Genomic DNA, 23032 nt, shown 5'->3' with positions numbered 1-23032 from the left:
GTCAGGCGTGGAGCTGTAAAATGACCACTGTTGTACCTCTGTCAGGCGTGGAGCTGTAAAATGACCACTGTTGTACCTCTGTCAGGCGTGGAGCTGTAAAATGACCACTGTTGTTCCTCTGTCAGGCGTGGAGCTGTAAAATGACCACTGTTGTACCTCTGTCAGGTGTGGAGCTGTAAAATGACCACTGTTGTACCTCTGTCAGGCGTGGAGCTGTAAAATGACCACTGTTGTACCTCTGTCGTCAGGTGTGGAGCTGTAAAATGACCACTGTTGTACCTCTGTCAGGCGTGGAGCTGTAAAATGACCACTGTTGTACCTCTGTCAGGCGTGGAGCTGTAAAATGACCACTGTTGTACCTCTGTCAGGCGTGGAGCTGTAAAATGACCACTGTTGTACCTCTGTCAGGCGTGGAGCTGTAAAATGACCACTGTTGTACCTCTGTCAGGCGTGGAGCTGTAAAATGACCACTGTTGTTCCTCTGTCAGGCGTGGAGCTGTAAAATGACCACTGTTGTACCTCTGTCAGGCGTGGAGCTGTAAAATGACCACTGTTGTACCTCTGTCAGGCGTGGAGCTGTAAAATGACCACTGTTGTACCTCTGTCAGGCGTGGATGGAGCTGTAAACTGACCACTGTTGTACCTCTGTCAGGCGTGGAGCTGTAAAATGACCACTGTTGTTCCTCTGTCAGGCGTGGAGCTGTAAAATGACCACTGTTGTACCTCTGGTCAGGCGTGGAGCTGTAAAATGACCACTGTTGTACCTCTGTCAGGCGTGGAGCTGTAAAATGACCACTGTTGTACCTCTGTCAGGTGTGGAGCTGTAAAATGACCACTGTTGTACCTCTGTCGTCAGGTGTGGAGCTGTAAAATGACCACTGTTGTACCTCTGTCGTCAGGTGTGGAGCTGTAAAATGACCACTGTTGTACCTCTGTCGTCAGGCGTGGAGCTGTAAAATGACCACTGTTGTTCCTCTGTCGTCAGGCGTGGAGCTGTAAAATGACCACTGTTGTTCCTCTGTCGTCAGGCGTGGAGCTGTGAAATGACCACTGTTGTTCCTCTGTCAGGCGTGGAGCTGTAAAATGACCACTGTTGTTCCTCTGTCAGGCGTGGAGCTGTAAAATGACCACTGTTGTTCCTCTGTCGTCAGGTGTGGAGCTGTAAAATGACCACTGTTGTACCTCTGTCGTCAGGTGTGGAGCTGTAAAATGACCACTGTTGTTCCTCTGTCGTCAGGTGTGGAGCTGTAAAATGACCACTGTTGTACCTCTGTCAGGCGTGGAGCTGTAAAATGACCACTGTTGTTCCTCTGTCAGGCGTGGAGCTGTAAAATGACCACTGTTGTACCTCTGTCGTCAGGCGTGGAGCTGTAAAATGACCACTGTTGTACCTCTGTCGTCAGGCGTGGAGCTGTAAAATGACCACTGTTGTACCTCTGTCAGGCGTGGAGCTGTAAAATGACCACTGTTGTTCCTCTGTCGTCAGGTGTGGAGCTGTAAAATGACCACTGTTGTACCTCTGTCAGGCGTGGAGCTGTAAAATGACCACTGTTGTTCCTCTGTCAGGCGTGGAGCTGTAAAATGACCACTGTTGTACCTCTGTCGTCAGGCGTGGAGCTGTAAAATGACCACTGTTGTTCCTCTGTCAGGCGTGGAGCTGTAAAATGACCACTGTTGTACCTCTGTCAGGCGTGGAGCTGTAAAATGACCACTGTTGTTCCTCTGTCGTCAGGCGTGGAGCTGTAAAATGACCACTGTTGTTCCTCTGTCGTCAGGCGTGGAGCTGTAAAATGACCACTGTTGTTTCTCTGTCGTCAGGCGTGGAGCAAATGAGCATTGTAAAGAAGAAAGAAATCAAAACTTCTACCCAGCAAGGAAATGAAACAAGATATGTTGATACAAAGCCATCGTCACTTCCTTGTTTCAAAGTGCAGTAGAACACACAGCAGCACCAGTACAACCTTTTACATCTCCACCATTCTCCTCTGACGATGGTGTCAGTAGAACACAGCACCAGTACAACCTTTTACATCTCCACCATTCTCCTCTGACGATGGTGTCAGTAGAACACAGCACCAGTACAACCTTTTACATCTCCACCATTCTCCTCTGACGATGGTGTCAGTAGAACACAGCAGCACCAGTACAACCTTTTACATCTCCACCATTCTCCTCTGACGATGGTGTCAGTAGAACACAGCAGCACCAGTACAACCTTTTACATCTCCACCATTCTCCTCTGACGATGGTGTCAGTAGGCTACAGGTAGGATATATTGACTTCAGAAATCATCATTTGCACCATGAAACATATCACAAAAGATGCTGCCTAATGTCAAGAAAGATCAAATGAATATTTACATTGGTTGCAATTCCTTCCGTTCATCAAACCAATGGAGAGTCTGAATCTGAAAGATTTCTCGTGAGCAAATTCACACATTTACTTCGTCATGTTATTTCAAAGTGTGGTCCTTTTCAGCAAAATAAGACACGATCAAGATACTTTCAGGCACACATGCACATGCATGGCCGTATTTATTTTGTCATTTGAGCAGCGATACTTTGATTGTTCCTGTTTCCCTAACCCAGCTTACACTGACATGGATATCAGGATCTTGTGCATGCAGTTCAGTGTTCTGCCTGTGTGTGACAACAGCAGCAGAGGAAGACTCCAGGCTGAAACATGTCTGCACGTGATGCCGACAAGCAGAGAACATTGTGTGTGCAGAGAAAAGGACTGGACAAACAGCGGTGTTACACTGATGCCAGTCACTGTGACACTTCACTTCTCCAAAGCCATTCACCTGGAATCACCTTGCTTCTCTTTATACTTTTCCTTTGATTACTGATAACAGTGCAGAATTTATTATTCGGTGCAGTCCACCAGCATCACTAATCGGTGTTTCAGCATTGAGGAATAGATTTTTCTGCTGTTTACGATGCCAGACGTGTTGTGTGTGCAGAGTGCACAGCGGAGCACTTTGGAGACATTGCCTTGCTGCTGTTTATGATGCCAGACGTGTTGTGTGTGCAGAGTGCACAGCGGAGCACTTTGGAGACATTGCCTTGCTGCTGTTTATGATGCCAGACGTGGTGTGTGTGCAGAGTGCACAGCGGAGCACTTTGGAGACATTGCCTTGCTGCTGTTTATGATGCCAGACATGTTGTGTGTGCAGAGTGCACAGCGGAGCACTTTGGAGACATTGCCTTGCTGCTGTTTATGATGCCAGACGTGGTGTGTGTGCAGAGTGCACAGCGGAGCACTTTGGAGACATTGCCTTGCTGCTGTTTACGATGCCAGACGTGTTGTGTGTGCAGAGTGCACAGCGGAGCACTTTGGAGACATTGCCTTGCTGCTGTTTACGATGCCAGACGTGGTGTGTGTGCAGAGTGCACAGCGGAGCACTTTGGAGACATTGCCTTGCTGCTGTTTATGATGCCAGACGTGTTGTGTGTGCAGAGTGCACAGCGGAGCACTTTGGAGACATTGCCTTGCTGCTGTTTATGATGCCAGACGTGGTGTGTGTGCAGAGTGCACAGCGGAGCACTTTGGAGACATTGCCTTGCTGCTGTTTATGATGCCAGACGTGGTGTGTGTGCAGAGTGCACAGCGGAGCACTTTGGAGACATTGCCTTGCTGCTGTTTACGATGCCAGACGTGTTGTGTGTGCAGAGTGCACAGCGGAGCACTTTGGAGACATTGCCTTGCTGCTGTTTATGATGCCAGACGTGTTGTGTGTGCAGAGTGCACAGCGGAGCACTTTGGAGACATTGCCTTGCTGCTGTTTATGATGCCAGACGTGGTGTGTGTGCAGAGTGCACAGCGGAGCACTTTGGAGACATTGCCTTGCTGCTGTTTATGATGCCAGACGTGGTGTGTGTGCAGAGTGCACAGCGGAGCACTTTGGAGACATTGCCTTGCTGCTGTTTATGATGCCAGACGTGGTGTGTGTGCAGAGTGCACAGCGGAGCACTTTGGAGACATTGCCTTGCTGCTGTTTATGATGCCAGACATGTTGTGTGTGCAGAGTGCACAGCGGAGCACTTTGGAGACATTGCCTTGCTGCTGTTTATGATGCCAGACGTGTTGTGTGTGCAGAGTGCACAGCGGAGCACTTTGGAGACATTGCCTTGCTGCTGTCCCAGTGTCGGGACGTGTTCAGTGCCGAGGTTCCCAGTGCAATACAGGTGCCTCTCTCTCCTTCCTTCCTCTCATTGTTGCTGTCTGTGTAGGGAGCAAGCTGGCAGAAACGCTTACCTGCCAGTACAGTGTTGACGAGGGTCTGGGTTTGAATCCTGGTCTCACACTTTCTTCCATGTTAGGACTGGAAAATCAAACTGAGCGTCTAGTCGTTCAAATGAGACGATAAACTGAGGTCCCGTGTGCAACATGTACTTGACGCACTTAAAACAGCCCATGGCAACAAAAGTGTTGTCCTCTGGCAAAATTTCCCCTCTGATAGGTACACCAATGTATATCATGCAGTCAAGGCCAAAATTTCCCCTCTGATAGGTACACCAATGTATATCATGCACTCAAGGCCAAAATTTCCCCTCTGATAGGTACACCAATGTATATCATGCACTCAAGGCCAAAATTTCCCCTCTGATAGGTACAAATGTATATCATGCAGCCAAGGCCAAAATTTCCCCCCTGATAGGTACACCAATGTATATCATGCAGTCAAGGCCAAAATGTCCCCTCTGATAGGTACACCAATGTATATCATGCACTCAAGGCCAAAATTTCCCCTCTGATAGGTACACAAATGTACATCATGCACTCAAGGCCAAGATTTCCCCTCTGATAGGTACACCAATGTATATCATGCACTCAAGGCCAAAATTTCCCCTCTGCTAGGTACACCAATGTATATCATGCACTCAAGGCCAAAATTTCCCCTCTGATAGGTACACAAATGTACATCATGCAGTCAAGGCCAAAATTTCCCCTCTGATAGGTACACCAATGTATACCATGCAGTCAAGGCCAAAATTTCCCCTCTGATAGGTACACAAATGTATATCATGCAGTCAAGGCCAAAATTTCCCCCCTGATAATTACAAATGTATATCATGCACTCAAGGCCAAAATTTCCCCTCTGATAGGTACACCAATGTATATCATGCAGTCAAGGCCAAAATGTCCCCTCTGATAGGTACACCAATGTATATCATGCACTCAAGGCCAAAATTTCCCCTCTGATAGGTACACAAATGTATATCATGCAGTCAAGGCCAAAATTTCCCCCCTGATAGGTACAAATGTATATCATGCACTCAAGGCCAAAATTTCCCCTTTGATAGGTACAAATGTGTATTATGCACTCAAGGCCAAAATTTCCCCCCTGATAGGTACAAATGTATATCATGCAGTCAAGGCCAAAATTTCCCCTCTGATAGGTACAAATGTATATCATGCACTCAAGGCCAAAATTTCCCCCCTGATAGGTACACCAATGTATATCATGCACTCAAGGCCAAAATTTCCCCCCTGATAGGTACACCAATGTATATCATGCACTCAAGGCCAAAATTTCCCCTCTGATAGGTACACCAATGTATATCATGCAGTCAAGGCCAAAATTTCCCCTCTGCTAGGTACACCAATGTATATCATGCACTCAAGGCCAAAATTTCCCCTCTGATAGGTACAAATGTATATCATGCAGCCAAGGCCAAAATTTTCCCTCTGATAGGTACACCAATGTATATCATGCACTCAAGGCCAAAATTTCCCCTCTGATAGGTACACAAATGTATATCATGCACTCAAGGCCAAAATTTCCCCTCTGATAGGTACACCAATGTATATCATGCACTCAAGGCCAAAATTTCCCCTCTGCTAGGTACACCAATGTATATCATGCACTCAAGGCCAAAATGTCCCCTCTGATAGGTACACCAATGTACATCATGCACTCAAGGCCAAAATGTCCCCTCTGATAGGTACACCAATGTATATCATGCACTCAAGGCCAAAATTTCCCCTCTGCTAGGTACACCAATGTATATCATGCACTCAAGGCCAAAATGTCCCCTCTGATAGGTACACCAATGTACATCATGCACTCAAGGCCAAAATGTCCCCTCTGATAGGTACACCAATGTATATCATGCACTCAAGGCCAAAATGTCCCCTCTGATAGGTACACCAATGTATATCATGCACTCAAGGCCAAAATGTCCCCTCTGATAGGTACACCAATGTATATCATGCACTCAAGGCCAAAATGTCCCCTCTGATAGGTACACCAATGTATATCATGCACTCAAGGCCAAAATGTCCCCCCCTGATAGGTACAAATGTATATCATGCACTCAAGGCCAAAATGTCCCCTCTGATAGGTACACCAATGTATATCATGCACTCAAGGCCAAAATGTCCCCTCTGATAGGTACACCAATGTACATCATGCACTCAAGGCCAAAATTTCCCCTCTGATAGGTACACCAATGTATATCATGCACTCAAGGCCAAAATTTCCCCTCTGATAGGTACACCAATGTATATCATGCACTCAAGGCCAAAATGTCCCCTCTGATAGGTACACCAATGTATATCATGCACTCAAGGCCAAAATGTTCCCTCTGATAGGTACACCAATGTATATCATGCACTCAAGGCCAAAATTTCCCCTCTGATAGGTACACCAATGTATATCATGCACTCAAGGCCAAAATGTCCCCCCCCCTGATAGGTACAAATGTATATCATGCACTCAAGGCCAAAATGTCCCCTCTGATAGGTACACCAATGTATATCATGCACTCAAGGCCTGACGTAGCGTGCTGGGTGCTGCTGGTCAGACATGTGTACAGCAGATGTGAAGTGTATATTCACAGTGTCATGCAGTGGGAAAGTGTCGGTTCCTGGTACTATTAATGATGATGATGATGTTTCAGTAAGAGAAAATATAACCTTTCATGCATAGGGAAACAAACCCAAACATATTATCATTATTATTGTTTTTATTATAATTGTTATCCTTATTATTCTTAAATGAAAAACAACAACAAAAACCAAACAAACAAAAAAGTAGCCCAACACTCAGCTTATATCACAGATTGACATAGTTTACGGTTGGATCAACAGCAAAGTGCGAACTGTGTTATCAATGGTTTCTCCATTGCAATAGGAAGTCATTTACAGCTTAGTCTTTTGTGAAGGACTGTTACTCTCAAACCAGGAGGCAAACTTGCACTGGCTCTTAGTGCTGCAGCCTTGGGGGCTAGTTGGCCTTGGGGAACCATCCCAACGCCGACTGTCCTAAAACATTCTTGGCTGAGAGAGTGGGGATGTAACTTGGGTAAGACACTCTCCGCTATAATCAAATTCTATCCCAGATAGTCGGGACAGCAGTTACCTCCACTGCTGTTCAGATGGTCATAGTGGAACACAACTATCATACAGTAGCAGTAGCCTGATAACTATCATGCAGTAGCAGTAGCCTGATGACTATCATACAGTAGCAGTAGCAGTGGCCTGATGACTATCATACAGTAGCAGTAGCCTGATAACTATCATACAGTAGCAGTAGCCTGATAACTATCATACAGTAGCAGTAGCAGTGGCCTGATGACTATCATACAGTAGCAGTAGCGTGATAACTATCATACAGTAGCAGTAGCAGTAGCCTGATGACTATCATACAGTAGCAGTGGCCTGATGACTATCATACAGTAGCAGTAGCCTGATAACTATCATACAGTAGCAGTAGCAGTGGCCTGATAACTATCATACAGTAGCAGTAGCCTGATGACTATCATACAGTAGCAGTAGCAGTAGCCTGATAACTATCATACAGTAGCAGTAGCAGTGGCCTGATGACTATCATACAGTAGCAGTAGCCTGATAACTATCATACAGTAGCAGTAGCAGTGGCCTGATGACTATCATACAGTAGCAGTAGCGTGATGACTATCATACAGTAGCAGTAGCCTGATAACTATCATACAGTAGCAGTAGCCTGATGACTATCATACAGTAGCAGTAGCCTGATGACTATCATACAGTAGCAGTAGCGTGATGACTATCATACAGTAGCAGTAGCAGTAGCCTGATGACTATCATACAGTAGCAGTAGCCTGATGACTATCATACAGTAGCAGTAGCAGTAGTGTGACGACTATCATACAGTAGCAGTAGCCTGATGACTATCATACAGTAGCAGTAGCAGTAGCCTGATGACTATCATACAGTAGCAGTAGCAGTAGCCTGATGACTATCATACAGTAGCAGTAGCCTGATGACTATCATACAGTAGCAGTAGCAGTAGTGTGACGACTATCATACAGTAGCAGTAGCCTGATGACTATCATACAGTAGCAGTAGCAGTAGTGTGACGACTATCATACAGTAGCAGTAGCCTGATGACTATCATACAGTAGCAATAGCCTGATGACTATCATACAGTAGCAGTAGCAGTAGTGTGACGACTATCATACAGTAGCAGTAGCCTGATGACTATCATACAGTAGCAATAGCCTGATGACTATCATACAGTAGCAGTAGCAGTAGTGTGACGACTATCATACAGTAGCAGTGGCCTGATGACTATCATACAGTAGCAGTAGCAGTAGTGTGACGACTATCATACAGTAGCAGTAGCCTGATGACTATCATACAGTAGCAGTAGCAGTAGCCTGATGACTATCATACAGTAGCAGTAGCAGTAGTGTGACGACTATCATACAGTAGCAGTGGCCTGATGACTATCATACAGTAGCAGTAGCAGTAGTGTGACGACTATCATACAGTAGCAGTAGCAGTAGTGTGACGACTATCATACAGTAGCAGTAGCCTGATGACTATCATACAGTAGCAGTAGCAGTAGCCTGATGACTGTCATACAGTAGCAGTAGCAGTAGCCTGATGACTATCATACAGTAGCAGTAGCAGTAGCCTGATGACTATCATACAGTAGCAGTAGCAAATGCCTGATGACTGTCCTACAGTAGCAATAGCAGTAGCGTGATGATCAATGTGACTGTGGCTTGTCCATTCATTGATTGGTGACCAGGATCTGGCCAAACAGATTTCCCAGGATGGACTGAAGGACCAGTTCTGCTCAGCCACTGATCAGGTCAGGCAGTGTGTGTGTGTGGGGGGGGGTGCGTGTGTGTGTGGGGTTGAATGTGTGTGTGGGGGGGTGGCTGTGGGTGGGGGGTGTGGGGGTGAGTGTGTGGGGGGGTGCGTGTGTGTGTGGGTGGGGGGTGCGTGTGTGTGTGGGGGGGGGGGGTGAGAGTATGTGTGTGGGTGTGGGTGGGTGCGTGTGGGTGAGTTTGTGTGGGTGCGTGTGTGTGTGTGTGTGTGCGCGCATGCGTGTGTGCGTGTCTGTGTGTGTGTGTGTGTGTGTGCGTGCGTGTGTGCATGCGTGCTTGCTTGTGTGTGTTTGTGTGTGCATGCGTGTGTGTGCATGTGTGTGTGTGTGTCTCTGTGTGTGTGTGTGTGTGTGTTTTATACTGTGTACTCATTTTTAAATACTGTTGAACAGCTTGGTTTTAATTGTATATGTCTGTGTTTTATTCATAGTGTGATATTGATGCCTGTTCTCTTACTGTGTTTATTGTGTATGATTATGATAATTGTGTTTAAGTTTGTTATGTATTGAGTGTCTTTTATGTATACATATTAAAATGACTGTGAGACTGTAATTATTACATGTGTATAATTGTGATTATTGTACAAGAGATTCACAGCAATGGGAAGAATGGATGTGTGTATGTTGATCATGTTTTCATTTCGTTTTTTGATATCTCATTTTCTCATGTTCAGCTTTATTCCTTCTTCAGGGTGAGGACTGGATGTAAAAAATGAGCGTTACTTGCTTAAGCTTATCTGTTACCCTCAGTAATAAAGATTTTGTCTTGTCTTGTCTTGTCTTGTCCTTTGTCTTGTCATGTCTTGTTTCTTGTCATGTGTCTCGTTGTGTCTTGTCTTTTGTCTTGTCATGTGTCTTGTCATGTCTTGTCTTGTCATGTCATGTGTCTTGTCTTGTCATGTGTCTTGTCATGTCATGTGTCTTGTCTTGTGTCTTGTCTTGTCATGTGTCTTGTCATGTTCTTGTCTTGTCATTTGTCTTGTCATGTGCCTTGTCTTGTCATGTGTCTTGTCATGTTCTTGTCTTGTGTCTTGTCATGTTCTTGTCTTTTGTCATGTCATGTGTCTTGTCATGCCATGTGCCTTGTCTTGCGTCTTGTCTTGTCTTGTCATGTGTCTTGTCTTGTCATGTTCTTGTCTTGTGTCTTGTCATGTTCTTGTCTTTTGTCATGTCATGTGTCTTGTCATGCCATGTGCCTTGTCTTGTGTCTTGTCTTGTCATTTGTCTTGTCTTGTGCCTTGTCTTGTCTTGTCATTTGTCTTGTCATGTGTCTTGTCATGCGTCTTGTCTTGTCATGTGTCTTGTCTTGTCATGTGTCTTGTCTTGTGTCTTGTCTTGTCATGTGTCTTGTCATGTGTCTTGTCTTGTCTTGTGTCTTGTCTTGTGTCTTGTCATTTGTCTTGTCATGTGTCTTGTCATGTCTTGTCTTGTCATTTGTCTTGTCTTGTGTCTTGTCTTGTCATGTGTCTTGTCTTGTCCTGTCCTGTCATGTGTCTTGTCCTGTGTCTTGTCTTGTCTTGTGTCTTGTCTTGTCATATGATGTCATGTCTTGTCACCTGACAGGAGTGTGTGGCGGTGCTGGGCAGTGAGCAGTACCCCATGCTGCGTCACAAGACCCGAACCTTCCTGCAGCGTCACGGTCATCGCTGCATCAGGGAGGTCAGTCCCCACCTCTCTCTCACAGATGTCAACTGCTATGATTTTGTTGCGCTAGATCGCAGTTTGGTCTGACGTTACGCCAACATCAAAATTGTTCGGACAAGTTAATTTTTGACTACATAGCATGGTCACATGCTTTCCTGTCGTGACATTATCCAGATGGTGTAGACCTTGATCACGAGGCCAGGGCAGTCACTGCTGACCTTGGTCTCACTTGGTGATGCTCAGCCCATTGTGTGTGTGTTTACATTGAAACAGCATTCAGTGGACCTGTCAGCGTAACAGTTTGCCCGAACAAGAGAGAGCCTGACTGAATCAAGTTGTGTCTCGGTCAAACAGTGTTTGTGCCTGGTAGATTAAACGTGGAGTGCAAGGAAGAAACATATGGCTGGAAACACAGACGTCAGCCATGGATTCCAGTTGTGAGAAACAAGACAAACGAAGACCAGGGAAGCGACACAGTGCCACAGATGTCAGCTGTAAAGAAGCAGCGGCAGGAACACAAGTTTCACCAAATGTCCGAGTGTTCCTACCTTATTCAAAATGTTCCTACAACTGTCCTGATTGTTCCTACAAACACTTGACAGGGGTTGACATCTGTATGTGTGACCTGACAGGCCTACCAACTGTCCTGATGGTTCCTACAAACACTTGACAGGGGTTGACATCTGTATGTGTGACCTGACAGGCCTACCAACTGTCCTGATGGTTCCTACAAACACTTGACAGGGGTTGACATCTGTATGTGTGACCTGACAGGCCTGCCAACTGTCCTGATGGTTCCTACAAACACTTGACAGGTTGACATCTGTATGTGTGACCTGACAGGCCTACCAACTGTCCTGATGGTTCCTACAAACACTTGACAGAGGTTGACATCTGTATGTGTGACCTGACATGCCTACCAACTGTCATGATGGTTCCTACAAACACTTGAGAGAGGTTGACATCTGTATGTGTGACCTGACAGGCCTACCAACTGTCCTGATTGTTCCTACAAACACTTGACAGGGGTTGACATCTGTATGTGTGACCTGACAGGCCTACCAACTGTCCTGATGGTTCCTACAAACACTTGACAGGGGTTGACATCTGTATGTGTGACCTGACAGGCCTGCCAACTGTCCTGATGGTTCCTACAAACACTTGACAGGTTGACATCTGTATGTGTGACCTGACAGGCCTACCAACTGTCCTGATGGTTCCTACAAACACTTGACAGAGGTTGACATCTGTATGTGTGACCTGACAGGCCTGCCAACTGTCCTGATGGTTCCTACAAACACTTGACAGAGGTTGACATCTGTATGTGTGACCTGACATGCCTACCAACTGTCATGATGGTTCCTACAAACACTTGAGAGAGGTTGACATCTGTATGTGTGACCTGACATGCCTACCAACTGTCATGATGGTTCCTACAAACACTTGAGAGAGGTTGACATCTGTATGTGTGACCTGACATGCCTACCAACTGTCCTGATGGTTCCTACAAACACTTGACAGAGGTTGACATCTGTATGTGTGACCTGACAGGCCTGCCAACTGTCCTGATTGTTGCTACAAACACTTGACAGGGGTTGACATCTGTATGTGTGACCTGACATGCCTACCAACTGTCCTGATGGTTCCTACAAACACTTGAGAGAGGTTGACATCTGTATGTGTGACCTGACATGCCTACCAACTGTCCTGATGGTTCCTACAAACACTTGACAGGTTGACATCTGTATGTGTGACCTGACAGGCCTACCAACTGTCCTGATTGTTCCTACAAACACTTGACAGGGGTTGGCATCTGTATGTGTGACCTGACAGGCCTACCAACTGTCCTGATGGTTCCTACAAACACTTGACAGGGGTTGGCATCTTTGCCCTCTTCACACTCCGGCAGCTGGCAGCAATGTGGCACAGTGGTTAAGACACTTTTCTGCCAGTACAGTGTTCATGAGGGTCTGGGTTTAAGTCCGTCTCACCCTAAGAATTACCTGCCAGTACACGTCTGTGAGGTCTGGGTTTAAGTCCGTCTCACCCTAAGAATTACCTGCCAGTACATGTCTGTGAGGTCTGGGTTTAAGTCCGTCTCACCCTAAGAATTACCTGCCAGTACATGTCTGTGAGGTCTGGCTTTAAGTCCGTCTCACCCTAAGAATTACCTGCCAGTACATGTCTGTGAGGTCTGGGTTTAAGTCCGTCTCACCCTAAGAATTACCTGCCAGTACACGTCTGTGAGGTCTGGGTTTAAGTCCGTCTCACCCTAAGAATTACCTGCCAGTACACGTCTGTGAGGTCTGGGTTTAAGTCCGTCTCACCCTAAGAATTACCTGCCAGTACATGTCTGTGAGGTCTGGCTTTAAGTCCGTCTCACCCTAAGAATTACCTGCCAGTACATGTCTGTGAGGTCTGGCTTTAAGTCCGTCTCACCCTAAGAATTACCTGCCAGTACACGTCTGTGAGGTCTGGGTTTAAGTCCGTCTCACCCTAAGAATTACCTGCCAGTACACGTCTGTGAGGTCTGGGTTTAAGTCCGTCTCACCCTAAGAATTACCTGCCAGTACAGTCTGTGAGGTCTGGGTTTAAGTCCGTCTCACCCTAAGAATTACCTGCCAGTACATGTCTGTGAGGTCTGGGTTTAAGTCCGTCTCACCCTAAGAATTACCTGCCAGTACACGTCTGTGAGGTCTGAGGTGTATGAAGGCAGTGATACAGCAGACATGGTGTGACGTGTATGGAGGTGTGCATTAATGTGATGATGCATCACCACAGGATGTGTGCATTAATGTGATGATGCATCACCACAGGATGTGTGCATTAATGTGATGATGCATCACCACAGGATGTGTGCATTAATGTCATGGTGCATCCCCACAGGATGTGTGCATTGATGTCATGGTGCATCCCCACAGGATGTGTGCATTGATGTCATGGTGCATCCCCACAGGATGTGTGCATTGATGTGATGGTGCATCCTCACAGGATGTGTGCATTGATGTCATGGTGCATCCCCATAGGATGTGTGCATTGTCATGGTGCATCCCCACAGGATGTGTGCATTGATGTCATGGTGCATCCCCACAGGATGTGTGCATTGATGTCATGGTGCATCCCCACAGGATGTGTGCATTGATGTCATGGTGCATCCCCATAGGATGTGTGCATTAATGTCATGGTGCATCCCATAGGATGTGTGCATTGATGTGATGGTGCATCCCATAGGATGTGTGCATTGATGTCATGGTGCATCCCCACAGGATGTGTGCATTGATGTCATGGTGCATCCCCATAGGATGTGTGCATTAATGTGATGGTGCATCCCCACATGATGTGTGCATTGATGTGATGGTGCATCCCACAGGATGTGTGCATTGATGTGATGGTGCATCCCCATAGGATGTGTGCATTGATGTCATGGTGCATCCCCACAGGATGTGTGCATTGATGTGATGGTGGAAGTGGAATGTAGCGTTGGATGAGTGGTGCTGTGAATTGAGGCGAGGTCTTTGTTGTCTTGTTTTGTTGTCTTGTTTTGATTTGGGTTTTCTGTTTCAGGCAGAGATGCGTGAGAAGTCATGGCAGTTAGATCTTTCCAAACTGATCAGTGTCCTGAAGGTACAGCTAGTGCACACGCGTGTGTGTGCGTGTATGTGTGTGTGAGGATGTGTGTGTGTGTGTGTGTGTATGTGTGTGTGAGGATGTGTGTGTGTGTGTGTGTGAGGATGTGTGTGTGTGTGTGTGAGGATGTGTGTGTGTATGTGTGTGTGAGGATGTGTGTGTGAGGATGTGTGTGTGTGTGTGAGGATGTGTGTGTGAGGATGTGTGTGTGTGTGTGTGTGAGGATGTGTGTGTGTGTGTGTGAGGATGTGTGTGTGAGGATGTGTGTGTGTGTGTGTGTGTGTGTATGTGTGTGTGTGAGGATAGGTGTGTGTGTGTGTGTGAGGATGTGTGTGGGTGTGTGTGTGTGTGTGAGGATGTGTGTGTGTGTGTGTGTGTGTGTGTGTGTGTGTGGAGGGGGTTATGAGGTGTTTGGGGTGTGCATATGTGTGTATATGTGAATAGTATGTGTTTGTATGCGAGTGAGTGTTTGTGTGTATATGTTTGACAGTAGTGAGTGTGTGCACATGTATATATACATATAAATGCATGTGTGATCTATGTATCATAAAGACATGACAGTAATTTCTAATAATTTTTACATGCTTTTTCAGATTCTAGTTCTACAGAACTTATCTGAAGTATTGTGCGCCAAACTTGCATGTAACTAAATGGTGTGGAAAACTGTGCATGATTGCCTTCACACTACATGTAATTATTTGATTGTGACGATGTTCCTTCACACTACATGTAATTATTTGATGCTGACGATGTTCCTTCACACTACATGTAATTATTTGATGCTGACGATGTTCCTTCACACTACATGTAATTATTTGATGCTGACGATGTTCCTTCACACTACATGTAATTATTTGATGCTGACGATGTTCCTTCACACTACATGTAATTATTTGATGCTGACGATGTTCCTTCACACTATATGTAATTATTTGATATGTGGACGATGTTCCTTCACACTATATGTAATTATTTGATGCTGACGATGTTCCTTCACACTACATGTCATTATTTGATGTTGACGATGTTCCTTCACACTATATGTAATTATTTGATTGTGACGATGTTCCTTCACACTACATGTAATTATTTGATGCTGACGATGTTCCTTCACACTACATGTAATTATTTGATTGTGACGATGTTCCTTCACACTACATGTAATTATTTGATGCTGACAATGTTCCTTCACACTACATGTAATTATTTGATGCTGACAATGTTCCTTCACACTACATGTAATTATTTGATGCTGACGATGTTCCTTCACACTACATGTAATTATTTGATTGTGACGATGTTCCTTCACACTACATGTAATTATTTGATATGTGGACGATGTTCATTCACACTACATGTAATTATTTGATGTTGACGATGTCCCTTCACACTACATGTAATTATTTGATTGTGACGATGTTCCTTCACACTATATGTAATTATTTGATGCTGACGATGTTCCTTCACACTACATGTAATTATTTGATTGTGACTATGTCCCTTCACACTACATGTAATTATTTGATTGTGACGATGTCCCTTCACACTACATGTAATTATTTGATGTTGACGATGTTCCTTCACACTATATGTAATTATTTGATTGTGACGATGTTCCTTCACACTACATGTAATTATTTGATATGTTGATGATGTTCCTTCACACTACATGTAATTATTTGATTGTGACGATGTTCCTTCACACTACATGTAATTATTTGATTGTGACGATGTCCCTTCACACTATATGTAATTATTTGATTGTGACGATGTCCCTTCACACTATATGTAATTATTTGATGCTGACGATGTCCCTTCACACTACATGTAATTATTTGATGTTGACGATGTTCCTTCACACTACATGTAATTATTTGATATGTTGACGATGTTCCTTCACACTACATGTAATTATTTGATATGTTGACGATGTTCCTTCACACTACATGTAATTATTTGATTGTGACGATGTTCCTTCACACTACATGTAATTATTTGATGCTGACGATGTTCCTTCACACTACATGTAATTATTTGATGCTGATGATGTCCCTTCACACTACATGTAATTATTTGATGCTGACGATGTTCCTTCACACTACATGTAATTATTTGATGCTGACGATGTCCCTTCACACTACATGTAATTATTTGATACTGACGATGTCCCTTCACACTACATGTAATTATTTGATTGTGACGATGTTCCTTCACACTACATGTAATTATTTGATGCTGACGATGTTCCTTCACACTACATGTAATTATTTGATTGTGACTATGTCCCTTCACACTACATGTAATTATTTGATGCTGACGATGTTCCTTCACACTACATGTAATTATTTGATGCTGACGATGTTCCTTCACACTACATGTAATTATTTGATGCTGACGATGTTCCTTCACACTACATGTAATTATTTGATTGTGACGATGTTCCTTCACACTACATGTAATTATTTGATGCTGACGATGTTCCTTCACACTACATGTAATTATTTGATGCTGACGATGTTCCTTCACACTACATGTAATTATTTGATACTGACGATGTTCCTTCACACTACATGTAATTATTTGATACTGACGATGTTCCTTCACAATATATGTAATTATTTGATACTGACGAAGTGAAACATTTGTGCCATAGACGATCCTGCAAACTGGCTCATGTGAGAAAGCAGTGAAGGAAACCAAGACAGCGGAACAACTGATATCAGAAATCAAAACGCCTCTGTCCTATCGTACCAGGTACTGGCGCTATCTTGCTGTTTTTCATGTTTGGTTTTTTAATCCATGTTGATGCTTGGACATGAAAGGTTATTTGGTTTTTAGTGATGTTTTGTCCCCCGTCCCCCGGTTGTCAGCAGCAATTCCCATCTTCACTTGTGTCTGCCAGTGGACTTTACATCGTTATCCTAATTTCACCCCACCATTTAGGCAGTCATACTCCGTTTTCAGGGTTGTGCATTCTAAGTATGTTCATGTTTCCATAACCCACCAGTTGCTGATATGGATTATGGAATCGTTAATGTGCGTATTTGATGTTCTAAACTACACGCACAGAGGTGCTTCAGGGATTAGCAATGTCTGTGTTCTATACTACACACACAAAGGTGGTTTGGGGATTAGCAATGTCTGTGTTCTATACTACACACACAGAGGTGGTTTGGGGATTAGCAATGTCTGTGTTCTATACTACACACACAGAGGTGGTTTGGGGATTAGCAGTGTCTGTGTTCTAAACTACACGCGCAAAGGCGGTTTGGGGATTAGCAATGTCTGTGTTCTAAACTACACACACAGAGGTGGTTTGGGGATTAGCAATGTCTGTGTTCTAAACTACACACACAGAGGTGGTTTGGGGATTAGCAATGTCTGTGTTCTAAACTACACACACAGAGGTGGTTTGGGGATTAGCAATGTCTGTGTTCTAAACTACACACACAGAGGTGGTTTGGGGATTAGCAGTGTCTGTGTTCTAAACTACACGCGCAAAGGCGGTTTGGGGATTAGCAATGTCTGTGTTCTAAACTACACACACAGAGGTGGTTTGGGGATTAGCAATGTCTGTGTTCTAAACTACACACACAGAGGTGGTTCAGGGATTAGCAATGTCTGTGTTCTAAACTACACACACAGAGGTGCTTCAGGGATTAGCAATGTCTGTGTTCTAAACTACACACACAGAGGTGGTTTGGGGATTAGCAATGTCTGTGTTCTAAACTACACACACAGAGGTGGTTTGGGGATTAGCAATGTCTGTGTTCTAAACTACACGCGCAAAGGTGGTTTGGGGATTAGCAATGTCTGTGTTCTAAACTACACACACAGAGGTGGTTTGGGGATTAGCAATGTCTGTGTTCTAAACTACACACACAGAGGTGGTTCAGGGATTAGCAATGTCTGTGTTCTAAACTACACACACAGAGGTGGTTCAGGGATTAGCAATGTCTGTGTTCTAAACTACACACACAGAGGTGGTTCAGGGATTAGCAATGTCTGCTGATATGTTGACCCGGGAGACTGGAAAAATGTCCACCGTTAACCCACCAGATGCTGCTATGATTGGACCTTATCATCAACGTATAACCTCTTTCCTTTTCAAGCATGTCATTGCCTCTGGAGTTTGTTTTCTTTCTGCATGTCAGTCTGTGGAGATGGAAACAGACTGTTTTGTTTGCACAGACAATGCTGTCTCCACTTTGATTGCCTGATTAGTTTTTTGCAATCCAAATAATTGGAAGTAAGGCCCAGATTCAGAATTCATATTCATTGTCCTTCACATAACATTTACTTTCTTTCTGTATCTCTTATAGTTTTTGTCCTGTATTTTTTGTCACCTGTGAATCCTCGAAATTCCCTGGCAAGGGGAGAGCACATATTTACAATATTCTCTGGCATGAACTGGTTAATGATCCTGTGATTCTTGTATCTTGTTTGTTTGGCTATGAAAACACAGTAATACCCAGTCTGTGTCATCCGAAAAAATGTGTAAAAGGTTCAGCTACATTGAAAGGTGGGATGATTGTAACACATGATAAGATGTCCTCTACATTGAAAGGTGGGATGATTGTAACACATGATAAGATGTCCTCTACATTGAATGGTGGGATGATTGTAACACATGATAAGATGTCCTCTACATTGAAAGGTGGGATGATTGTAACACATGATAAGATGTCCTCTACATTGAATGGTGGGATGATTGTAACACATGATAAGATGTCCTCTACATTGAATGGTGGGATGATTGTAACACATGATAAGATGTCCTCTACATTGAATGGTGGGATTATTGTAATGCATGATAAGATGTCCTCTACATTGAATGGTGGGATGATTGTAACACATGATAAGATGTCCTCTACATTGAATGGTGGGATGATTGTAACGCATGATAAGATGTCCTCTACATTGAATGGTGGGATGATTGTAACACATGATAAGATGTCCTCTCATGTGAACAGTGCATGTGGGAGTGACTACTGATGAAAACAAAGGCTCTGTTTGACCTGTCTCTATCCCTTTCTTGTCCTTGACCTGTCCTTATCCATTATCCCTTTCCTGACCTTGACCTGTCCCTATTCCTTTCCTGACCTTGACTTGTCCATATCCCTTTCCTGACCTGTCCATATCCCTTTCCTGACCTGTCCGTATCCCTTTCCTGACTTGTCTGTATCATTTTATTGACATGTCCGTATCCCTTTCTTGACATGTCCATATCCCTTTCCTGGCCTGTCCATATCCCTTACCTGACCTTGACCTATCCGTATCCCTTTCCTGACCTGTCCCTCCTGTCTGTTTCAGGAAGATTCTGCAGTTTCTGCTGCCCCGGGCCTGGGCTGCTGTCGCTTCCAGGGAATGGGGCAAGGTGTGGTGAACAGTAGTCATGTACATAATGGGGCAAGGTGTGGTGAACAGTAGTCATGTACATAATGTGACAAGGTGTGGTGAACAATAGTCATGTACATAATGGGGCAAGGTGTGGTGAACAATAGTCATGTACATAATGGGGCAAGGTGTGGTGAACAGTAGTCATGTACATAATGGGGCAAGGTGTGGTGAACAGTAGTCATGTACATAATGGGGCAAGGTGTGGTGAACAATAGTCATGTACATAATGGGGCAAGGTGTGGTGAACAGTAGTCATGTACATAATGGGGCAAGGTGTGGTGAACAATAGTCATGTACATAATGGGGCAAGGTGTGGTGAACAATAGCCATGTACATAATGGGGCAAGGTGTGGTGAACAATAGTCATGTACATAATGGGGCAAGGTGTGGTGAACAATAGTCATGTACAGTATGGGGCAAGGTGTGGTGAACAATAGTCATGTACATAATGGGGCAAGGTGTGGTGAACAATAGTCATGTACATAATGGGGCAAGGTGTGGTGAACAATAGTCATGTACATAATGGGGCAAGGTGTGGTGAACAATAGTCATGTACATAATGGGGCAAGGTGTGGTGAACAGTAGTCATGTACATAATGGGGCAAGGTGTGGTGAACAATAGTCATGTACATAATGGGGCAAGGTGTGGTGAACAATAGTCATGTACATAATGGGGCAAGGTGTGGTGAACAATAGTCATGTACATAATGGCGCAAGGTGTGGTGAACAATAGTCATGTACATAATGTGACAAGGTGTGGTGAACAATAGTCATGTACATAATGGGGCAAGGTGTGGTGAACAGTAGTCATGTACATAATGGCGCAAGGTGTGGTGAACAATAGTCATGTACATAATGGGGCAAGGTGTGGTTAACAGTAGTCATGTACATAATGGGGCAAGGTGTGGTTAACAGTAGTCATGTACAGTATGGGGCAAGGTGTGGTGAACAATAGTCATGTACATAATGGGGCAAGGTGTGGTGAACAGTAGTCATGTACATAATGGGGCAAGGTGTGGTTAACAGTAGTCATGTACATAATGGGGCAAGGTGTGGTGAACAGTAGTCATGTACATAATGGGGCAAGGTGTGGTTAACAGTAGTCATGTACATAATGGGGCAAGGTGTGGTGAACAATAGTCATGTACATAATGGGGCAAGGTGTGGTGAACAACAGTCATGTACATAATGGGGCAAGGTGTGGTGAACAATAGTCATGTACATAATGGGGCAAGGTGTGGTGAACAATAGTCATGTACATAATGGGGCAAGGTGTGGTGAACAATAGTCATGTACATAATGGGGCAAGGTGTGGTGAACAATAGTCATGTACATAATGGGGCAAGGTGTGGTGAACAATAGTCATGTACATAATGGGGCAAGGTGTGGTGAACAGTAGTCATGTACATAATGGGGCAAGGTGTGGTGAACAGTAGTCATGTACATAATGGGGCAAGGTGTGGTGAACAATAGTCATGTACATAATGGGGCAAGGTGTGGTGAACAATAGTCATGTACATAATGGGGCAAGGTGTGGTGAACAATAGCCATGTACATAATGGGGCAAGGTGTGGTGAACAATAGTCATGTACATAATGGGGCAAGGTGTGGTGAACAATGGCCATGTACATAATGGGGCAAGGTGTGGTTAACAGTAGTCATGTACATAATGGGGCAAGGTGTGGTGAACAATAGCCATGTACATAATGGGGCAAGGTGTGGTGAACAATAGTCATGTACATAATGGGGCAAGGTGTGGTGAACAATAGTCATGTACATAATGGGGCAAGGTGTGGTGAACAGTAGTCATGTACATAATGGGGCAAGGTGTGGTGAACAATGGCCATGTACATAATGGGGCAAGGTGTCGTGAACAATAGTCATGTACATAATGGGGCAAGGTGTGGTGAACAATAGTCATGTACAGTATGGGGCAAGGTGTGGTGAACAATAGTCATGTACATAATGGGGCAAGGTGTGGTGAACAATAGTCATGTACATAATGGGGCAAGGTGTGGTTAACAATAGTCATGTACATAATGGGGCACGGTGTGGTGAACAATAGTCATGTACATAATGGGGCAAGGTGTGGTGAACAATAGTCATGTACATAATGGGGCAAGGTGTGGTGAACAATAGTCATGTACATAATGGGGCAAGGTGTGGTGAACAATAGTCATGTACATATTGGGGCAAGGTGTGGTGAACAATAGTCATGTACATAATGGGGCAAGGTGTGGTGAACAATAGTCATGTACAGTATGGGGCAAGGTGTGGTGAACAATAGTCATGTACATAATGGGGCAAGGTGTGGTGAACAATAGCCATGTACATAATGGGGCAAGGTGTGGTGAACAATAGTCATGTACATAATGGGGCAAGGTGTGGTGAACAATAGTCATGTACAGTATGGGGCAAGGTGTGGTGAACAATAGTCATGTACATAATGGGGCAAGGTGTGGTTAACAATAGTCATGTACATAATGGGGCACGGTGTGGTGAACAATAGTCATGTACATAATGGGGCAAGGTGTGGTGAACAATAGTCATGTACATAATGGGGCAAGGTGTGGTGAACAATAGTCATGTACATAATGGGGCAAGGTGTGGTGAACAATAGTCATGTACATATTGGGGCAAGGTGTGGTGAACAATAGTCATGTACATAATGGGGCAAGGTGTGGTGAACAGTAGTCATGTACATAATGGGGCAAGGTGTGGTGAACAATAGTCATGTACATAATGGGGCAAGGTGTGGTGAACAATAGTCATGTACATAATGGGGCAAGGTGTGGTGAACAGTAGTCATGTACAGTATGGGGCAAGGTGTGGTGAACAATAGTCATGTACATAATGGGGCAAGGTGTGGTGAACAATAGTCATGTACATAATGGGGCAAGGTGTGGTGAACAATAGTCATGTACATAATGGCGCAAGGTGTGGTGAACAATAGTCATGTACATAATGGGGCAAGGTGTGGTGAACAATAGTCATGTACATAATGGGGCAAGGTGTGGTGAACAACAGTCATGTACATAATGGGGCAAGGTGTGGTGAACAATAGTCATGTACATAATGGGGCAAGGTGTGGTGAACAATAGTCATGTACATAATGGGGCAAGGTGTGGTGAACAATAGTCATGTACATAATGGGGCAAGGTGTGGTGAACAATAGTCATGTACATAATGGGGCAAGGTGTGGTGAACAATAGTCATGTACATAATGGGGCAAGGTGTGGTGAACAGTAGTCATGTACA

General features: G+C 44.4%; 1 protein-coding gene across 5 annotated transcripts in view; it reads left to right on the top strand.

Moving 5' to 3' along the window:
- The window catches only part of LOC143285558 (rifampicin phosphotransferase-like), a 144482-nt gene that overhangs the window by 103956 nt on the left and 17494 nt on the right, over positions 1 to 23032 (top strand). For all 5 annotated transcript variants that reach the window (XR_013055696.1, XR_013055697.1, XM_076592945.1 and 2 more), the window contains 6 exons: positions 4099 to 4187; positions 9023 to 9085; positions 10667 to 10762; positions 14312 to 14371; positions 17028 to 17128; positions 19688 to 19751. Coding sequence is in view for 3 of the 5 variants with exons in the window: in XM_076592945.1 (XP_076449060.1) it covers positions 4099 to 4187; positions 9023 to 9085; positions 10667 to 10762; positions 14312 to 14371; positions 17028 to 17128; positions 19688 to 19751 (473 nt within the window). In the remaining 2 variants the exon portion in view is untranslated. The remainder of the gene's footprint in view (positions 1 to 4098; positions 4188 to 9022; positions 9086 to 10666; positions 10763 to 14311; positions 14372 to 17027; positions 17129 to 19687; positions 19752 to 23032) is intronic.

Source organism: Babylonia areolata, chromosome 9, assembly GCF_041734735.1.
Source record: "Babylonia areolata isolate BAREFJ2019XMU chromosome 9, ASM4173473v1, whole genome shotgun sequence".
Taxonomy (NCBI): Eukaryota; Metazoa; Mollusca; class Gastropoda; order Neogastropoda; family Buccinidae; genus Babylonia; species Babylonia areolata.
The sequence above is the reverse complement of the archived record's forward strand: the minus strand, read 5'-3'. Positions and strand labels throughout refer to the sequence as shown.